This window comes from Natrix helvetica (genome assembly GCF_964273705.1).
Source record: "Natrix helvetica genome assembly, chromosome: 5".
Taxonomy (NCBI): domain Eukaryota; kingdom Metazoa; phylum Chordata; class Lepidosauria; order Squamata; family Natricidae; genus Natrix; species Natrix helvetica.
Window position 1 is genome coordinate 147,678,982 of NC_138551.1, and position 17,932 is coordinate 147,696,913.

At 49.2% G+C, this 17,932-nt stretch overlaps 2 protein-coding genes across 7 annotated transcripts in view; one reads left to right on the plus strand and one right to left on the minus strand.

Annotated features, from left to right (window-relative positions):
• CA6 (carbonic anhydrase 6) overlaps positions 1-17,932 on the minus strand; it is a 261,946-nt gene that overhangs the window by 215,534 nt on the left and 28,480 nt on the right. The window lies entirely within an intron of this gene.
• RERE (arginine-glutamic acid dipeptide repeats) overlaps positions 1-17,932 on the plus strand; it is a 291,780-nt gene that overhangs the window by 144,310 nt on the left and 129,538 nt on the right. For all 6 annotated transcript variants that reach the window (XM_081954888.1, XM_081954889.1, XM_081954886.1 and 3 more), the window contains one exon: positions 10,708-10,778. In XM_081954888.1, the coding sequence (XP_081811014.1) occupies positions 10,708-10,778 (71 nt within the window). The remainder of the gene's footprint in view (positions 1-10,707; positions 10,779-17,932) is intronic.

The window sequence follows — 17,932 nt, forward strand, 5'->3', positions numbered from 1 at the left end:
AAGGAAATAATTGGAACAGGGAAAATTGTGTAACAGCGTTGCAGGAAGCGAAGAACTGTAGTTTTCATGAAATGGAGAGAGAGAGAGAGAGAGAGAGAGAGAGAGAGAGAGAGAAAGAGGGAGGGGGGGCTCTCTGTTCCAGAGGAGAATTAACTATCATTAATTTTGTTGAATAGAAATATGTTCCATTTACTGTACAATCAGGAGCTCGGCTTGGATGAGCCCAAATTGATGAAATCTAAATTATACTGACAGTCCATTAAACAGCAGCGGCAGCAAAAAAAAAAACCTTGGAAGAAAATGGATTCTGCAGAAGAGCCGTTTATAATAAAGGAAAGAAGGGAAATCGTCTGGGGAAGCGAGTGCCCGCTTGCCTGGCGTCTTTCGAGGCGAAGGGAGCAAATCGGAAAGGGCCCTTTGGAGCCCGGGGGAAGCGGGAACAGGGGAGTGGGGGGCATCCACCATCCGAAGCAGCCGCCGCCTGCCTGAGGGGCCTGCGTGGCAGGAACGGCGCGAAAAGATCAGACTCGCGATTTGTTTGTTGTCAGCAGCGATGGAGGAGGCGGGGAGGGAGGAGGGGAATTCTCTCCCCCTCTCCTCACCTGTCACTCTTCCGCTGGTGTTCCTCTCCCATTAGCCCCTCTCCTCCCTGGGAATGATACCCACCCTCCCTCTTCCACAAGAACAGTGCAGCTTCCTCCTCCTCCTCCCCTCCTTCACCTCCTCTTGGAAAGCGTCTTTTGGGCTTGGCAAGGATTTTTAAGGGACAGAGCTGCCGTCTTTGCCATCCAGGAGTGGAGGGAAGGGAGGAAAAGAAAGAAGGGGAAGGGAGGGAGGGAGGGAGGGAGGACACTGAAAGAGGAAGGAAGAAGGGAGGAAGGGGCAAAAGAAAGAAGGAAGGGAAGGACAAAGTAAAAGGAAATATGGGGAGGGAAAGAGGAAGGACAATGAAAGGAAGGAAGGGAGAGAGGGAAGGGAGAAAGGGGGAAAAGAAAACAGAGGAAGGGAAGGACAAAGGAAAAAGAAGGAAGGAGAAAGGAAGAAGAAGGTAGGGAAGGAGGAAGAAAAAGGAAAGATGGGGTGGGAGGAAGGGAAGGACACTGAAAGAGGAAGGAAGAAGAGAGGGAAGGGAGGAAGGGGGAAAAGAAAAGGGAGGAAGGGAAGGAAGGAAAAAAGAAAGGGAGGGAGGAGAAAGGAAGAAGAGGAAGGTAGGAAGGGAAGGAGGAAGGAAAAGGAAAGATGGGGAGGGAGGGAGGACACTGAAAGAAGAAGGAAGAAGAGATGGAAGGGGGAAAAGAAAAAGGAGGAAGGGAAGGACAAAGGAAAAGGAAGGAAGGAAGTGAAGGACAAAGGAAAAGGAAAGAAGGAGGGAAGGAGAGAAGATAGGAAAGGAAGGGAAGGAGGAAGGAAAAGGAAAGATAGGGAGGGAAGAAAGGAAGAGAGAAAGAAAAAGAAAGAAAGAAACTTCAGACTTTCTTCCAGATGTTTGGTTGTAACATGTAACTCATTAGATTTTGGGGTTCGGGGCGGATGGGAAAAGATTTGAACTCTGGCTCCACTTCTCATTTGAAATCCAGCCATTCGCAGCCTCTGTAGCCTCGTCCCCACCGTCCCGTTATCAGCAGTCAGACGCTTAGCAACCGACTCACATTTACGACGGTTGCGGGGTCCCAGTGGCGCCCTTCTAACAAGCAAGCCAGATTCTCCTTACAACTGCGTGGCTCACTTAACAACCGCAGTGATTCCCTGACCAGCGGTGGCAAGAAAGGCGGCAAAATGGGGCAAAAGCTCACTTAACAACGCTCTTGTTTGGGAGTGGAAACGTTGGGCTCGGTGGGGGTCATAAGTCGAGGACTATCCACTCCCATTTCCTTCCCCCTGGCCTGAGATGTGTCAGGAAGCGCCAAGGCTTTGCGTTGGGCAGGCACTTTACTAGAGGATTGGGGTATTTTTTATTTATTGTTTTTGCGGATAAATTAAAATGGGAATTAAAAGACATATTGACAGAATGTGGCACTCAGGAAGAGTCTGTTCTTAGCCGTTGCCAAGAGGAGGGGCTTTCATTATCGCTATTAACCGCAGCTCCAGATAAAGTTAATTGCCTCGAGCTGTTCACAGAGCTTGATAAATGGGATTTTGCCGGCCTCCCCACAGCAGAGCCTTTCAGAAGGCCCACTGAAACATCTCTCCCTCTCTCTCTCTCTCTCCTTCCCTCCCTCTCTCCCCCTCCATTCCTCTCTCTCTCTCTCTCTCTCTCTCTCCCTCCATTCCTCTCTCCCTCTCTCCCCCTCTCTCCATTCCTTCCTCTCCCTCCATTCCACTCTCTCCCACCCTCACTCACTCCATTCCTCTCCCTCCCTCCCTCCCTCTCCCTCTCCATTCCTCTCTCTCTCCCTCCATTCCTCTCTCTCCCACCCTCGCTCACTCCATTCCTGTCCCTCCCTCCCTCTTTCTCCCCCTCCATTCCTCTTTCTCTCCATTTCTCCCTCTCTCTCCCACTCTCCATTCCTCTCTCTCTCCTTCCATTCCTCTCCCTCTCTTTCCCTCCCTCGCTCCCTCCATTCCTCTCCCTCTCTCTCCCCCCCTCTCCATTCCTCTCTCTCCATTTCTCCTCCCTCTCCATTCCTCTCTCCCTCCCTCCATTTCTCTCCCTCTCCCTCCCTCGCTCCCTCCATTCCTCTCCCTCTCTCTCTCTCCATTCCTCTCTCTCTCCATTTCTCCTCCCTCTCCATTCCTCTCTCTCTCCCTCCATTCCTCTCCCTCCCTCCCTCGCTCCCTCCATTCCTCTCCCTTTCTCTCTCCCCCTCTCCATTCCTCCCTCTCTCTCCATTTCTCCTCCCTCTCCATTCCTCTCTCCCTCCCTCCATTCCTCTCCCATTCTCGCTCACTCCATTCCTCTCCCTCTCCCCTCCCCCTCTATTCCTCTCCCTCCCCCTCCATTCCTCTCTCCCTCCCTCTCCCTCCATTCCTCTCTCTTCCTCCCTCCCTCCATTCCTCTCTCTCTCTCCCCTCCCTCCATTCCTCTCTCCCTCCCTCTCTCTCTCCCTCTCTCTCTCTGTCCATCTATCTTCCTGAAAGGACCTTTTGTTGTTTGCCTAATAATAATAATAATAATAAAAAGGTGTGTAGGCAGAAATCCCTGATTGATTTCCAAAATGTTCTAAAATGGGCTATCTCCAGGGGTACTATTCATTTACCTTCCCTAAAGGTAAAGGTAAAGGTTCCCCTCACACATATGTGCTAGTCGTTCCCGACTCTAGGTGGCGGTGCTCATCTCCGTTTCAAAGCCGAAGAGCCAGTGCTGTCTGAAGACGTCTCCGTGGTCTTGTGGCATGACTCAATGCCGAAGGTGCACAGAACGCTGTTCCCTTCCCACCAAAGGTGGTTCCTATTTTCCTACTTGCATTTTTTTACGTGCTTTCGAAGTGCTAGGTTGGCAGAAGCTGGGACAAGTCACGGGAGCTCACTCGGTTACGCGGCGCTGGGGATTCGAACTGCCGAACGGCTGACCTTTCTGATCGACAAGCTCACTGTCTAAGCCACTAAGCCACCCCTTACCTTTCCTACCAATTCGCAAATGTGACCACACATGCGTTCACACCTCAGTGCATGCACTTTTGTGTTAAAAAAGGGCAGCCTAAATGGGATGCCATAATACCAGGGCAGGGGGCCACCCGCGATTTCCACCACCGGTTCGGACAAACCGGTTCGTACCGGTAAAATACCACCTCCGTTCTTGGGGTTACAAAAAGCAACAACAAAAAGACCCAAATGGAAGTGCAAATATTATGCAGATTCTTAATTGTGCCCCTCTCCAAGGCTAAACCTCTTCTTCGGTTGCATTTTTATTACTATTATCTTGCCCTGTGGAGAAGTCAGCAGAAGGAAGGAGAAGGACCTTGGCAGAGTATCACAACTGAAGGAGCTTTTTTTAAGCTCAACCTGGAAAACCGGAAGGTGTGAGTTGACAGTGGGGGGGGGGGGGGTATCGGTACTGCCCAGGGATGATTTCCGATTTTTTTTTGGTCTCCCCGGGAAAGAAAAGTCCCCTACGGAGAGCCCCTGGCACGATCCCTTTGGAAGATGCAAGCTTGCATTGTTAGAGCATCCTGTATCCTGCCGGGCACCTGATTGGATTGCTTCCTGGGCTTTGAAAGAGGCCGTCCGCTTCCTTTCCCAAACGAAAACGATATCCCAGTTTCCCAGACGGAGATCAGAAATAGATACAGACTCCGTTGCTGGCGTTCCAACAAAGGACATCAAAAGCAGAGCGCAAGATTCGGCTTGGTTCCTCTCGGTTGAAATGTGTGGAAAAAGCTCTCTGATAGGGCAACTCTCTTATCCGTTGGAGTCCTTGGTGCTTTCTGAGCTTGGGGGTTTTCTGACAGGCGTTTCACGACCCAGCTTAGTTACAGCATCAGTGCAAGCTGAGGAAAGGAAATTAAAAGTAGCAACTTAGATATAGATCACACTTTGAACTTTCTGGTCTTTTTTTTTTTCCTGGTAGGTTACTGTTCTGACCTAGGCTTCCCAAGATCATGAAGCAGACTCCTCGTCCCGAGAACACCTCTTTTATTGAAATATTTTATTTAATATTCTTCTCCAGCCAAGTCCCGGCCAACAGTCTTTCTAGAGATTTCACAACTACAGAGCTTTGTCAGGTTTGGAGAGCTGCCAGGCCGATATCTTTTAAACGCCATACTGTAGCAGCAATTTCTTGGCAAGAAGTCAGGAATGGATTTTCAACCTTAATGAATTGAACTAATTGTCTCCTGCAAACTCCCCTCCCCTTTCGCTCCTATTTATTCCCTATCGGAGGGGCCATTCACCATGCACCTGTGCCTTTACTCCCGAGTTGACCCTTGTTCCTTAACTGTTTCCTTCTCCTGGCAGCTCTGCACATGCGCACACTGGCAACAGGCTCCAGCTGTTCTTCTGCCCTACTGATGTCTGACTCCGAAGGCAGCTGATAACTGTCAGACGGCCCTGGGCCCATCTCTGCCTCCGACACAGAGCCCTCATCAGAGCCTTCCCCAGACTCCAGGACTGGCCCATCTTCCACCCCAACCTCCTCGCTGTCCGAATCTGCTGCCAGCTCAGCTGGCCGCTGGCGGGCCCCAACACTTACAATTGGATTCCCAACTTGGGCCACACCAGGATTGGACCTGTTTGTGGGCCCCAACTTCTCATGTCCAATAAGCAATACAATGACCAGTCTCCCCCCAAAAGCCACCAGCCCCTCATTGGTCCAAGGCCCTCCACTGGATTAACTGCATTCATGAGGATAGGTATGCAATAGGCAGCAAAACCATGGCATTCGCATGTAGACATTGGACGACCAGGATTTCACGCAGGCCTTGGTGCCCTGCGGTCACCATGACATTTTGTTCAGCAAGAAGAAGGCTGGGATGTTGATGGTCGATGGGAATTCTATTCATGGGGTTTGGCAAAGGAAGAGGAGCATGATTTCCAGGGGGGCAGTGGGGGAGGAGATCATGGAACATTGGCTTGGGTCTGTGGCTTGCTTGGCAGACCATAAAATCACCACCACCATAGAAAGGCTGAAACGTGTACTGTGGTACCTGGGTACTCAGCTGCTTTGAAACTCATCACGTTTGGTACTCGACTCAAAAAGTTTGTCCTGGTACTCGTCATTTGTTCAGTACGCAAAGTGCAAGCCAGTTGCCTTGTATCTTGTTACCCTCTCCAACCGAAACAAATTCGCTTGGTTCTCGTCGTACCTCCCGGAAGCAATTAAGGATGAGTACCAAGGGTACCACTGTGGCTATAATAACACCATCTTGTTTGTGGCATCTGCTCATCCTAAAATCTTGCTCGTTTTCAATAGGATTGTACCGTATATTTTGGATTATAAAACACACATTTTGTTAAAAGAGCGTGGAAATGTTGGTGCGTCTTATATACCGAATACAGCCATTTTTGGCCTCCCGAAGCGCGCCCCCCCCCCGCATTACATTTTTGCAAACAACTGGGCCGTTATTTGCAAAAACAGAGACACTTGTTGCCTTGCCCCAGTCCTGCTGAAAGCTGCAAAGCGCTGCTGGAGGCTGAGGGAAGGCAAAACCTTTTTTTTTCTTCCTTACCTTATTTTTCAGAGTACAAGACGCACCGGAGTATAAGGCGCAGCAAGGTTTTGAAGAAGGAAAAAAAAAGTTTTTGCACTCTGCAAACCTCCCCAAAACGGGCCCATTTCCCTACCCCCAAAGGCATGAATAGCCTTTAGGGAGTTTGCAAAGTCCTCCTAGAAAGGGGTGGGGGGCAAAAACGAGAAAAAAAGAGCCTGGTTTTTTTGCAAAAACAGGGCCATTTTTCATTAAAAAAAGGGGGGGGGGCATGAATAGCCTTTAGGAAGCTTATAGTGTTGCGGGGGGGGGGGTTAAAATTGAGCAAAATCCAGGCCGTTTTTTGCTCATTTCTGCCCTTCCCAGCCCCCAGGAGCTCTCTAAAAGCTTCCTAGAGGCTATGCATGGCCATTTTGGTGAAAGGGGCGGAGTTTCGGGAGGCAAAAAAATGCTGTATTCAATGTATAAGACGCACCCAGATTTTCAGTCTCTTTTTTGAGGGGAAAAAGGTGCGTCTTATACTCCGGAAAATTACGTTGCCTCTTCGAAATCTTGGTGCGTCTTATACACTGGTGCGTCTTATAGCCCGAAAAATATGGTAGGTCTCTTCTTGTGACTGAAGCAGTGATTTGAATCAAATCTCTTTCTCCTTCCTTAGTTCTTCCAGAGCTCTTCCCTGTGGCTTGTTGGAGTCTTTAGATTTATTATATATATATATTTTTAGAAGACCGCAAAATATTCCGAAGCTCCAAAGGTTCCCAGCTTGGGTTATTTCATCGTTTTCAAGCCATCTCTTGGGAACCTGATTGCCTTTAATCTCCTTTTTCTTAAATCAAGCATGTTGCCGTAAAGGAGAGCTATGCGAGAATGTCCCTTTGCTTGCCTGTTGTGGCAGATGTAGCAATTCGGAGGGTTTCGAGGACTTTCTCCCGTGAAGTAGCATCAAGGGATCTGGAGAATTTCAGCGTTCCTTCTGTCAAGATCCTTCCTTTGATTGGCAGATGACACAGAGTTGAAACAATTGGCTTGTGGCAGCCTTTTAACTTCTGGGATTCCCTGGCAGGGATTGGCCTGCCTCGTTCATAGGAATATACTAGGGCAGCCTAGAAATGTATGAGATGTCGCCATGATATAAAAAAAAGATGTTGAGGCTCTGGAAAGTGCAGAGAAGAGCAACAAAGATGACTAAGTAACTGGAGGCTAAAACATATAAAGAACGGTTGCAGGAATTGGATATTGTCTAGTCCAGGGATCAGCAACCAGAGGCTCCGGAGCCGCATGTGGCTCTTTCATCCCTCTGCTGCGGCTCCCTGTTGCTGGTCGACCCCACAATGGATAGGGCTTTCGGTTAGGACAGGTAGAGGAAAAAGGAGTCCCCGCTAGGAGGAGACTCTATGGTGAGGGAACCAGACTTCCGGTCGGCCCCACAATTGATAGGGCTTTCGGTTAGGACAGGTAGAGGAAAAAGGAGGCCACGCTAGGAGGAGACTCTATGGTGAGGGAACCAGACTTCCGGTCGGCCCCACAATTGATAGGGCTTTCGGTTAGGACAGGTAGAGGAAAAAGGAGGCCACGCTAGGAGGAGACTCTATGGTGAGGGAACCAGACTTCCGGTCGGCCCCACAATTGATAGGGCTTTCGGTTAGGACAGGTAGAGGAAAAAGGAGGCCACGCTAGGAGGAGACTCTATGGTGAGGGAACCGGACTTCCAGTCGGCTCCACAATTGATACGGCTTTCAGTTAGGACAGGTAGAGGAAAAAGGAGGCCACTCTAGGAGGAGACTCTATGGTGGGGGAACTGGATTTCTGGTTGGCTCCAGAATTGAACGGTGGGCTTCCGGTTAGGACTTTTGTGGCTCTTTGAGTGTTTAAGGTTGCCGACCCCTGTGGTAGGGCTAAAGTAAAGTCTACTGCGGAGTAGGGGTGACATGATAAGGTAAAAAGGTAAAGATTCCCCTCGCACATATGTGCTAGTCGTTCCCGACTCTAGAGGGTGGTGCTCATCTCCGTTTCAAAGCCAAAGAGCCAGCGCTGTCCGAAGAAGTCTCCGTGGTCATGTGGCCAGCATGACAACGCCGAAGGCGCGCGGAACGCTTTTACCTTCCCACCAAAGGTGGCTCCTATTTTTCTACTTGCATTTTTACATGCTTTCGAACTACTACGTTGACAGAGCTGGGACAAGTAACGGGAGCTCACTCCATTACGCGGCGCTAGGGATTCGAACTGCCAAACGTTTCTGATCGACAAGCTCAGCATCCAAGCCACTGCATCCCTTAGTGACATGATAGCAGACATCCAGTATTTGAGGGGCTACCACAAAGAAGAGCTGTGTGGGTGTGTTTCAACCTATTCTCCAAAGCATCCGAAGGCAGGGCGAGAAACAATGAATGGAAATTAATCGAGGAGAGAAACAACCTAGAACTAAGGAGAAATTTCCTCACAATTGTGAACAATTCCCCAGTGGCTTGCCTTCAGAAGTTGTGGACATAAGAAGAGAAGGGACAGCTCTTTATCTGAAGTGGCAGAGGAGTTCCTGCTCGAGCAGGGGGTTGGACTAGAAGACCTCCAGGGTCCCTCCCAGTTCTGTCATTCTGCAAACTGGAATAACGGAAGGAACTGAAGATGCTTTAGCGCATAGATGCATCTGGACAGAATGGCTTTATTTCTGTCCTTATTATTATTTTTAAAAAAGAAAGTATTTAGGATGTGAAGTATTTAGGCAGAGCTCGAGGCCCAAAGGATGGAGAGTAAACGTTAGCATTGCCAGACAGGTTATTGTTTGTAAAGATTTGTTCTCCTGATTTCCAATTCTCGGCGGCCCTCCTTTATTCTCCCTTCCCGCTCCCAAGCATCTTAAGAGTTCACAGATGTATGTGATCCAACAGCTGGAGAGTTTTGTATGGCTCTGATGAAACGAAATCATGAAAGCCCTCGGATTGGCTCCGCTTGGCTCCTCTCCCGGAGGCAGCGAGCGGCTTTGTTCAGGCGGATCTGCGAATTCCACATAACGCCTGCAGGTGTGCCTGTCTGCGAATTCATCTTAACGTTTTCATCTACGCAGATTGTTGAATCCTCGGTTTAACAAAAAAAGCAACAACCACAAATAGCACAGCTGAAAACTCGTAGTATGCTAGCACTCTTCTTTAAGCTACTCCCCTCCCACACACACACACACACACACACACACACACACACACACACACTCACCCAAGTAGATTGAATCATTAATTGGGGGCTTAGCAGTATGGGGATACCTCCGGGGGGAGCAAGAGGTTTGAAACATAGACTTAAGGGACTGTAGGGAAGTGATACGGTAGGAAATCTTCAGCTTGGCAGAACAGAGAAAACCCCATGAATGGATGGAGAGAGACTGAGTTGTAACTGGAGGGAAGAAGCACCACGAGATAAGCCCCATATAAATGTGATAAATCCTCCTCCTCCTCCTCCTCCTCCTCCTCCTCCTCCTCCTCCTCCTCCTCCTCCTCCTCCTCCTCTTCGTCTTCGTCTTCGTCTTCTTTGTCTTCTATCATCATCATCATCTTTTATATCTCTCTCTATAAAAATGGCGATGTGTGTGTGTGTGTTCCAGCATAATTCTGGAACGCCTCGAGCAATTTCAACCCAACTTGGTGCACAGATGACTTACCCTCTGGAAACAAATACTGTGGCGGGGTAAGACACCCCTAACACCCCTCGTGGAGTGTGTTCTGTTAAAATACAGCCTGTTGTGCCTCAAAACGACTTCTACCGTACTTCCTTAAAATGGCTTCTACTGTACAGCGCTGTGGAGTTGCCATGGTAACGGCTTCACAGTCCTCCACAAGGGGGCTCCCTGTGGTAACGGGGAAAATCCAACATTAGGAATTACGTTTGGTCTGGACGTTTTTCCCCTTATAAATAAATACACGGACCACACAGCTAGTAAAACAATAAAATAAACAAGGTAGAAACTCTGGGAGCAAAATTGGAGATTTTTTTTTTCCCCACACACAGAAAATTGTGCCAGATGAAGGGTGTGTGGGGGAGGAAAGCTAGGGGAGAGTTGTCTTCTCATTGGGGATGCCCAATTTGGAGGAATCATAGATGGTGCCATCATCTAGACACGGAAAATGTAGCCGGCAAGCTGACCTATAACCTCGGAGAAGGGACACGACGTTTTGTTGCATTGCCTTGGTCCCTAAAAATAATCTTAATACTTGGCTTGTATTGGTGTGGGGGGGGGGAGGGGGGAGGGGGCTTGTCACATTTTATAGTATTGTCTGTGGAGATTCTCAGTCACGGTTGTCCCAAAGGTGCTTTTTTTTTTTTTTTCAAAAGGCAGCTGGACTTTTCTTTGTTTTTTGTTTTTTTGTTTTCCCTTGAGGAGGTTTCGCTTCTCGTTCCAAGAAGCTTCTTCCGTTCTCATCTCATCCAAGAACTTCCCTCAGAACCTGAAGAAGCCTCTTCGGAGGAGAAGCGAAACCTCTTCGAGGAAAAACAAAGCCCGGTTGGCCTTTTGAAAAACCACCTTTGGGACATTTTTTTTACAGCATTGTCCGCTGCAGTTTGTGTGTTGCGTTGATATTTCTCTCATGACTTAACGACCCAAGGCTGAGACACTCTCCCTTTCTCTCCCCTCCCAAAGATTGCGTGTATATTGAGAGCCGTCGGCCCAACACACCCTACTTCATCTGCAGCATCCAAGACTTCAAACTGGTAAGCAGCAATATTTCTCTCTTTCCGACTATAATACGTCTCTGGGCTGAGACACCCCTCGGCCGTGGATGCCCGCCGGCCTGCCCGCCAGGGGGTTTGTATGTGACCGTCTGTTTATGATGCTGGTTTGTCCTGCGGAGAGGTCAAACGGAAGGCTTCCTTGATGGATTACAAGCTGCTTTTTCCCAGAGCCGGAGCACTGCCTCAATGGAGTTATTATCTGAATTATCTGGCTAATTAGCCGTGGCTAATCATATCCTCCGTGAATTTCCCCTCCAGGTGACTTGCGTGGTTTGCCAGGCATGGACAAATGTGTATTTTTCTCAGTTGGTTTTGGCTGACTTTTTCTCTCCCCCCTTCGGATTCTCCACTTTTAAGAAGAGACTGTCAGAAATGGTTTAGGGTCTCCTGCTTGGGCAGGGGGGGATGGGGGTTGGACTAGATGACCTACAAGGTCCCTTCCAACTCTGTTATTCTGTTTTTCGCCCAGAGCTTGCCTCTGCACTGTAGTGCATGCTTTCACAGAATCTGAAAAAACAGTGTTTCTCTTTTTATATATATATATATATAAAGAGTGTTATTATTTTTCAATTAACAAAAATAAACATTCCATCTTTCCTTATGCAGTGTGTCGTCTGGGTACACACATCTCTTTGCAACAATACATTCATATTAACATTATTTCCTTAGGCTTATAACATATCAAACATTTCAACATGATAAAACTCCCCGCTTTTCTTCTTAATATCTTCTAGTAATACCACCATATTAACATTAATAATAATAATAATAATAATAATAATAATAATAATAATAATAATAATAATAATAATAATAATAATAATTTAAGCTGGAATAGGTGGGTTTTAAGTTTCTGACGGAAGGAAATTAAATATCATTATTCTCATCATACACATGCTAACAATTTCCATCTTATTTATATCTCTATCTCTGTTATATCTCTAACCGTGTTTCTCAACCTCTGTCGCTTTAAGAGGGGTGGACTTCAACTCCCAGAATTCCCCAGCCAGCCGTGGCTGGCTGGGGAATTCTGGGAGTTGAAGTCCACCCCTCTTAAAGCGACAGGTTGAAAAATAACACCTCTCTCAGTGACTTTTGAAAAGAGGCTCACTCTTTCTGTCTTATAGGGAATGGCTTCCTTAAAATAAACCCAATTTTCAGAGCAGCGATCTCTTTGTCTTGGCCAACTTCGACCGTCTTTTAGGAGCCCAAATAACAACAACCCCCAAATTGCTTTTAGGAGGCTCTTGGGAAGAGCTGACCCAGGCCCCAAGGCTCAAAAGCACTCACTCCTTCCTAATGGATTTCAAGACCATTCTTTTCCTCAGTACACAACCACACTTTGAAGTGAAGAACACGTAAACTTTTCAGTCTGGAATTTGGAACGGGGCTTTTACGAGCTGGCTCCTAAAATGACCAATTGGGTCACATATCATGCCTTTATCAGAACAGGGAAGGTTTTTTTCCCTGCTTCAGATTGGTCTGTGGCATCCTCACTCTTCTATTCCTCTCCCTCTCCACCAAGGTTATGGGTAGGGGGGTTAAACCCTTGGGTGGTTTGTCGCGATGCCCAAAGAGCCTTTTGTAAAAAATAAAAAGAGAGAGTCCGGCCTAGATACATCCTATTATTGAGTTCCCCCAGGGCTGCCTAGGAAGCAGAATCTGGCTAAGTGAATCATGGTTTGCATCAGAAATTGTGGGTGATTCATTACTGGAGGTTTTAAGAAGAGATTGGGCGGATATCTGCCCTGAAACGGTATAAAGGGTCTTCCACATGACCAGGAGGGTTGGACTAGAAGACCTCCAAGGTGCCTTCCAGTGCTGTCATTCTGTAATTCTGCTTTTCGGGTTAAAAACAAACTGTTTTACAAACAAAAATGTAAAAGAACTCACGTCTCTGTGTAACTCATCATCTGTTTGTTCCAAAATAGTTCCAAAGCATTCCTGCTTTCCCTTCCTTCCTGCCTTCCTTCCTTCCTTCCTTCCTTCCTTCCTTCCTTCCTTCCTTCCTTCCTTCTTTCCTTCCCTATCTCCCTCCTTTCTTTCTTTCTTTCTTTCTTTCTTTCTTTCTTTCTTTCTTTCTTTCTTTCCCTCTCTCTTTCTCTCTCTCGCCCTCTCTCCCTCTCCCAGCTCGTTCTTCTTTTCCTTCTGTTGAAAATGGTTTATAACTGCAGTCTGGGACAATGTCTATTCTTTCCCTGTTTATTTTGACAGCCTCTTTCAATATTTATATGCCTGCTATTTTTCCACCACCACCACCCCCACGTCCCCCAAAAGGTCTCACTTACATTACAGTTTCTCTCCTTCGCAGGTAATTTTTCACATCTTTTAAGAAATGCTGGAGTCAATCCCACTTCTGGGCTTTGGTTCTTTATTTTTTGCGCAAGGAGAAGGATCTTACTTATTTATCTCTTTCTCCTTTCTTCCACACCTCTCTTAACACATTCAGTCGTATCATGGCCCCAGCTGCACTTTAAAAAATATCATTAAAATATTATTTTAAAAAAAGCAAACCTGTCCACGTTTTTAGGCTGCTGGCTTTGAGTCACACTTTCAGCCCCATTTTTGCCACCTGAGCAGGTGAGGAGAAAATCGCTCCTACGAAAAGCGTGAATTACGTTCCAGAAGCTGCCTGCTTGGAGCCAAAATGCCCACTGTGCAGTCATAGTTGCTCAGGGTATTAGCGGTAACACAAACCCCCAAAAATCTGTTCTGCGCTTTGCTCGGATGCATCGCATTGTCTGCCCAACAGCGTGGGAAGCCAAGCACCCCATGTGTTTTGCTACTCTTAGGTGTATATTTATTTTGAGCCGAGGTGGCGCAGTGGTCACAGTGCATTACTGCAGGCTGCTTCTGCTGCCTGCTGCCTGCCTGCCTGCAATTTGGCACGAGACTTGCAGTTGACTCAGCCTTCCGTCCTTCCGAGGTGGGTAAAATGAGGGCCCGGATGGTTGAGGCAATCGATTGACCGCTGACTCCTGGACCACAAGATCTCCTCCTTGCTAGTAACACGGGGGCTATGCCTAAGAGCAGCGGTCACCAACTGGGGATCCGCGAGAAAATTTTGGTGGTCCGCAGAAAAATGATTTGCATTTTTAATATTGCGCTAAATCAGGGGTCCTCAAACTACGGCCCCTGGGACGGATATGTGCAATGGATGCTTGTGTTGCTGCAGAGAGTCTCCCCCTTTGGGGTCTTTTTATGTGGGTCGGAGGGGGGCAGAAATTCCGACTTGGGGTCTGCTTCAGCCTCCTGGTGGGGGGCTTTGGGCGAAGGCTGGAGGGAAGAGACGCTGGTGGGGAAGAGCCGGAGGGCCTCGTTCCAGTGGGACTGCATCGCGGCCTGGAACTGGCTGACCATCTCAGCCCGCTGAGCTTCCAGGCACCGGCAACCTGGCCTTGCACTCCCGCAGGTTTTCTCTCTGCTTGGAAAGCCTATGCTCCTAGTCCTCAGTGAGGTGCTTATGCTGAGCCTCCTTCTCGGCCAGATCCAATCTGAACTGAGCTGTTTTGCCAACTCTTTCTCCTGGGGGCTGCTTAGCTCCAACAACTGCTTCCTGTTAGGACCCTAAGGAGCCCGGGTGGGCAGGCGAGGAGGGGCTGGGAGGGGAGGAGGCGAGTAGATGTGAGTGACATCGAGTTGGCCACGCCCACCCAGTTACATGACCGCCAAACCACGCCCACCCAGTCGGTCATTAAGCAGATCGTAATTTAAAATTATGAATTTAGTGACCCCTGAGGTCCGAATGGTTGGGGACCCCTGCTCTTAGAAAGTTATCCCAGACCCATTTCTATCTTTGGGGTGGATTTATGCTTGGGGCTGGCTACAGAAGCCCCCCCCCCGCCCCCCAAGAGGTAAATCTCCCTCTGGAAATGGCTGTTCTGCAGTTTCATTTTCTTTCTCGATGGGACCACAAGAAAAAAAAATTAGTCCGTCCCCCTCCCATCGCAAGCCCTGCTGCTCATTTTGATTTTCCTCTATTAATGGTACCCAAAGTGCAGCTTCGGTTCCTGGGCGAAGGGAAAACTCTTTGTGATGGGCACAAGATGCTCTTGTTTGAGCCGGGATCCGTTTACACACACTCACACACACACACACACACACACACACACACACACTTCTGTATCCCCCCACGCTCAGGTTTTTGAGATGCGGGTGAGGAGGAACGCTGAACAATGGGGCTCAGACACCCCACTCACGGGGACTGAATTTCAGTGGGGATTCTCCTGGCACGAGTGGCGATTGTCGCCTGGGGATTTATGTGTGGTGTGTGTGAAGGCTTGTTGTGTGTGTGTGTGTGTGCGCACGCGCACAGACCCCCCCCCTTTTCCGACTCTTTCACACTCAGTCCAATTGAAGAAAGACCAGGCGCTTTCTCTTCGCCCTCGTTAGATTTCGTTAATGAAGGAAGCCTTTTAATCCTCCCCACCCCTCTGTGAATGCCCCACTTGTGCGGGGATGCTTAGAAGTGCAGTCCAGCTGCATCAAGGCCTAATAGGGACTTTTAACCACACCAGCAACGGCATTTAAGACTTAGATACCGCTTCACAGGGCTTTTACAGCCCCCTCTAAGCGGTTGACAGAGTCAGCCTTTTGCCCCCAACAATCTGGGCCCTCGTTTTATACACCACGGAAGGACGGAAGGCTGAGTCAACCTTGAGCCTGCTGGGATTTGAACTGCTGGAAATGTGCAGTTAGCCTGCAATACTGCATTCTAACAGGAAGGAAGGAAGGAAGGAAGGAAGGAAGGAAGGAAGGAAGGAAGGAAGGAAGGAAGGAAGGAAGGAAGGAAGGAAGGAAGGAAGATAGCAATAGGATGCATATCACTTCACAGTGCTTTTACTGGCCTCTCTAAGCGGTTTACAGAGTCAGCCTCTTTCCCCCAGCAATCTGGGTCCTCGTTTTACCCACCTCGGAAGGACGGAAGGCTGAGTCTACCTTGAGCTGGTCAGCATCGAACTGCTGGCAGTGGGCAGAGTTAGCGTGCAATACTGCATTCTAACCACTGGGAGGGAAGGGGGGAAGATAGATAGATAGCAATAGCCCTTAGACTTATATACTGCTTTATAGAGCTTTATATCCCCCTCTAAGTGGTTTACAGAGTCAGCCCTATTGTCCCCAACAATCTGGGCCCTCATTTTACCCCCCTCAGAATGATGGAAGAAGGCTGAGTCGACCTTGAGCCTGGTGAGATTCGAACTGCTGGCAGTGGGCAGTTAGCCTGCAATACTGCATTCTAACAGGAAGGAAGGAAGGAAGGAAGGAAGGAAGGAAGGAAGGAAGGAAGGAAGGAAGGAAGATAGCAATAAGATATATATCACTTCATAGTCCTTTTACAGCCCCCTCTAAGCCGTTTACAGAGTCAGCCTTTTGCCCCCAACAATCTGGGTCCTCGCTTTATTCACCACGGAAGGCTGAGTCAACCTGGAGCCTGGTGAGGTTCGAAGTGCCACATTGCAGGCAGCCGGCAGGCAGCAGAAGGAGCCTGCAGTACTGCCCTCTCACCACTGCGCCACCACGGCTCAACTTCAGTGCTTCCAGAGCCAAAATAGCCATCTGAGCCCTGAGGGTGGGAGAGGCATCCTGCAGATCCGTTGCTGCCAGTAGTGCGAACCAGTAGTGGCGGCGGTGGGAGGCTCCTCCCACCCACCCGGATGCAGAAGCGTTGCGCCGTGCATGAGCAAACTGGTAGTAAACCAGTTAGCAACCCACCCCTGCCGACGGTTGCGATAGGTCTCCGTGCTTGTGGAATTTTCCATTGGAAGTGGCATTGTAACGGCAAGAGCTGGGAACGTCGCCTTACGTTTCCTCCGGCGAATAATTCTGCCAATATTAGCTTCCTAGCAAGCCGGTCTGGTCCAAAAGCCAGCATTGGGGACCGGTGTCTCCCCCCCGCCCCCCTCGCCCCCCTCTGCGCTGTTCCTTAAAGCCGATGCACCCATTGGCCTTTTTCTCCCTTCTGCCTTGTTAGCGGCTTGACTTTTGGAGTGTCTGGGCCTCCATGGGGATGGTTCCTTGGAATATTCGCTTTGAAAGCAGCTCCCTGCGTCGCCATCTGTTTCCTTTTAACTTAATCCCCGGAGCAAACGGAAGGCGGATTCGATTGGTGGGCCAGGGGAAACCCAATTACAAGGGCTCAGAGCTGAGAGAGGCAGAATCTGCCCTACTTCCCTCCAAGAACCTAAAGCCGCGGAAAAGGTGGGGGGGGGAGGGAAAGTGTTGGAGAAAAGCCCTCCCAGGATGGAGGAGGAATCAAATGGGGAATTAGCCTGGACTCATTACATAAACCAGGGGTCTCCAACCTTTTTGGACCTCGGGGACCACTAAATTCATAATTTTAAATCCCGCAGACTAACTAATACGATCTGCCTAATGACTGGCTGGATGGGCGTGGCTAGGTGGTCATGTGACTGGGTGGGAGCGGCCAACTCGATGTCACTTACATCGTGGGCCGCCTTGCCAGTCTCTCCTTGCCCCTCCTCACCTGCCCGCCTGGGCTCCTTAGGGCCCTAACAGGAAGCAGTTGCTGGAGCTAAGCAGCCCCCAGGAGAAAAGAGTTGGCAAAACAGCTCAGTTCAAATTGGATCTGGCCGAGAAGGAGGCTCAGCAGAAGCACCTCCCTGAGGACTAGGAGCATAGGCTTTCCAAGCAGAGGGAAGACCTGCGGGAGTGCAAGGCCAGGTGCCAACGCCTGGAAGCTCAGCGGGCTGAGATGGTCAGCCAGTTCCAGGCCGTGATGCAGTCCCACTGGAACGAGGCCCTCCGGCTCTTCTCCACCAGCGGCTCTTCCCTCCAGCCTTCGCCCAAAGCCCCCCACCAGGAGGCTGAAGCAGACCCCAAGTCGGAATTTCTGCCCCCCTTCGACCCCCACCAAAAGACCCCAAAGGGGGAGACTCTTTGCCAGCCTTGGAAGATTCCTGCGAAAGAGGCACGAAGCAATGAAGTAGCTAGCTTGAACTCTGCCCATGGGAGGTCTGGCCATTCGACATTGGTTTGGTTGGGTTTCAGGATATCAGATGGACTTGGGACTGCTCTTTGCCCAAATAGGTGCAAACCCCAGCCTGACATGCGCGTGCCGTACACGCACACATACACACACACCATGTTTCACCTGCCTCCCTGCTATCTTTGAT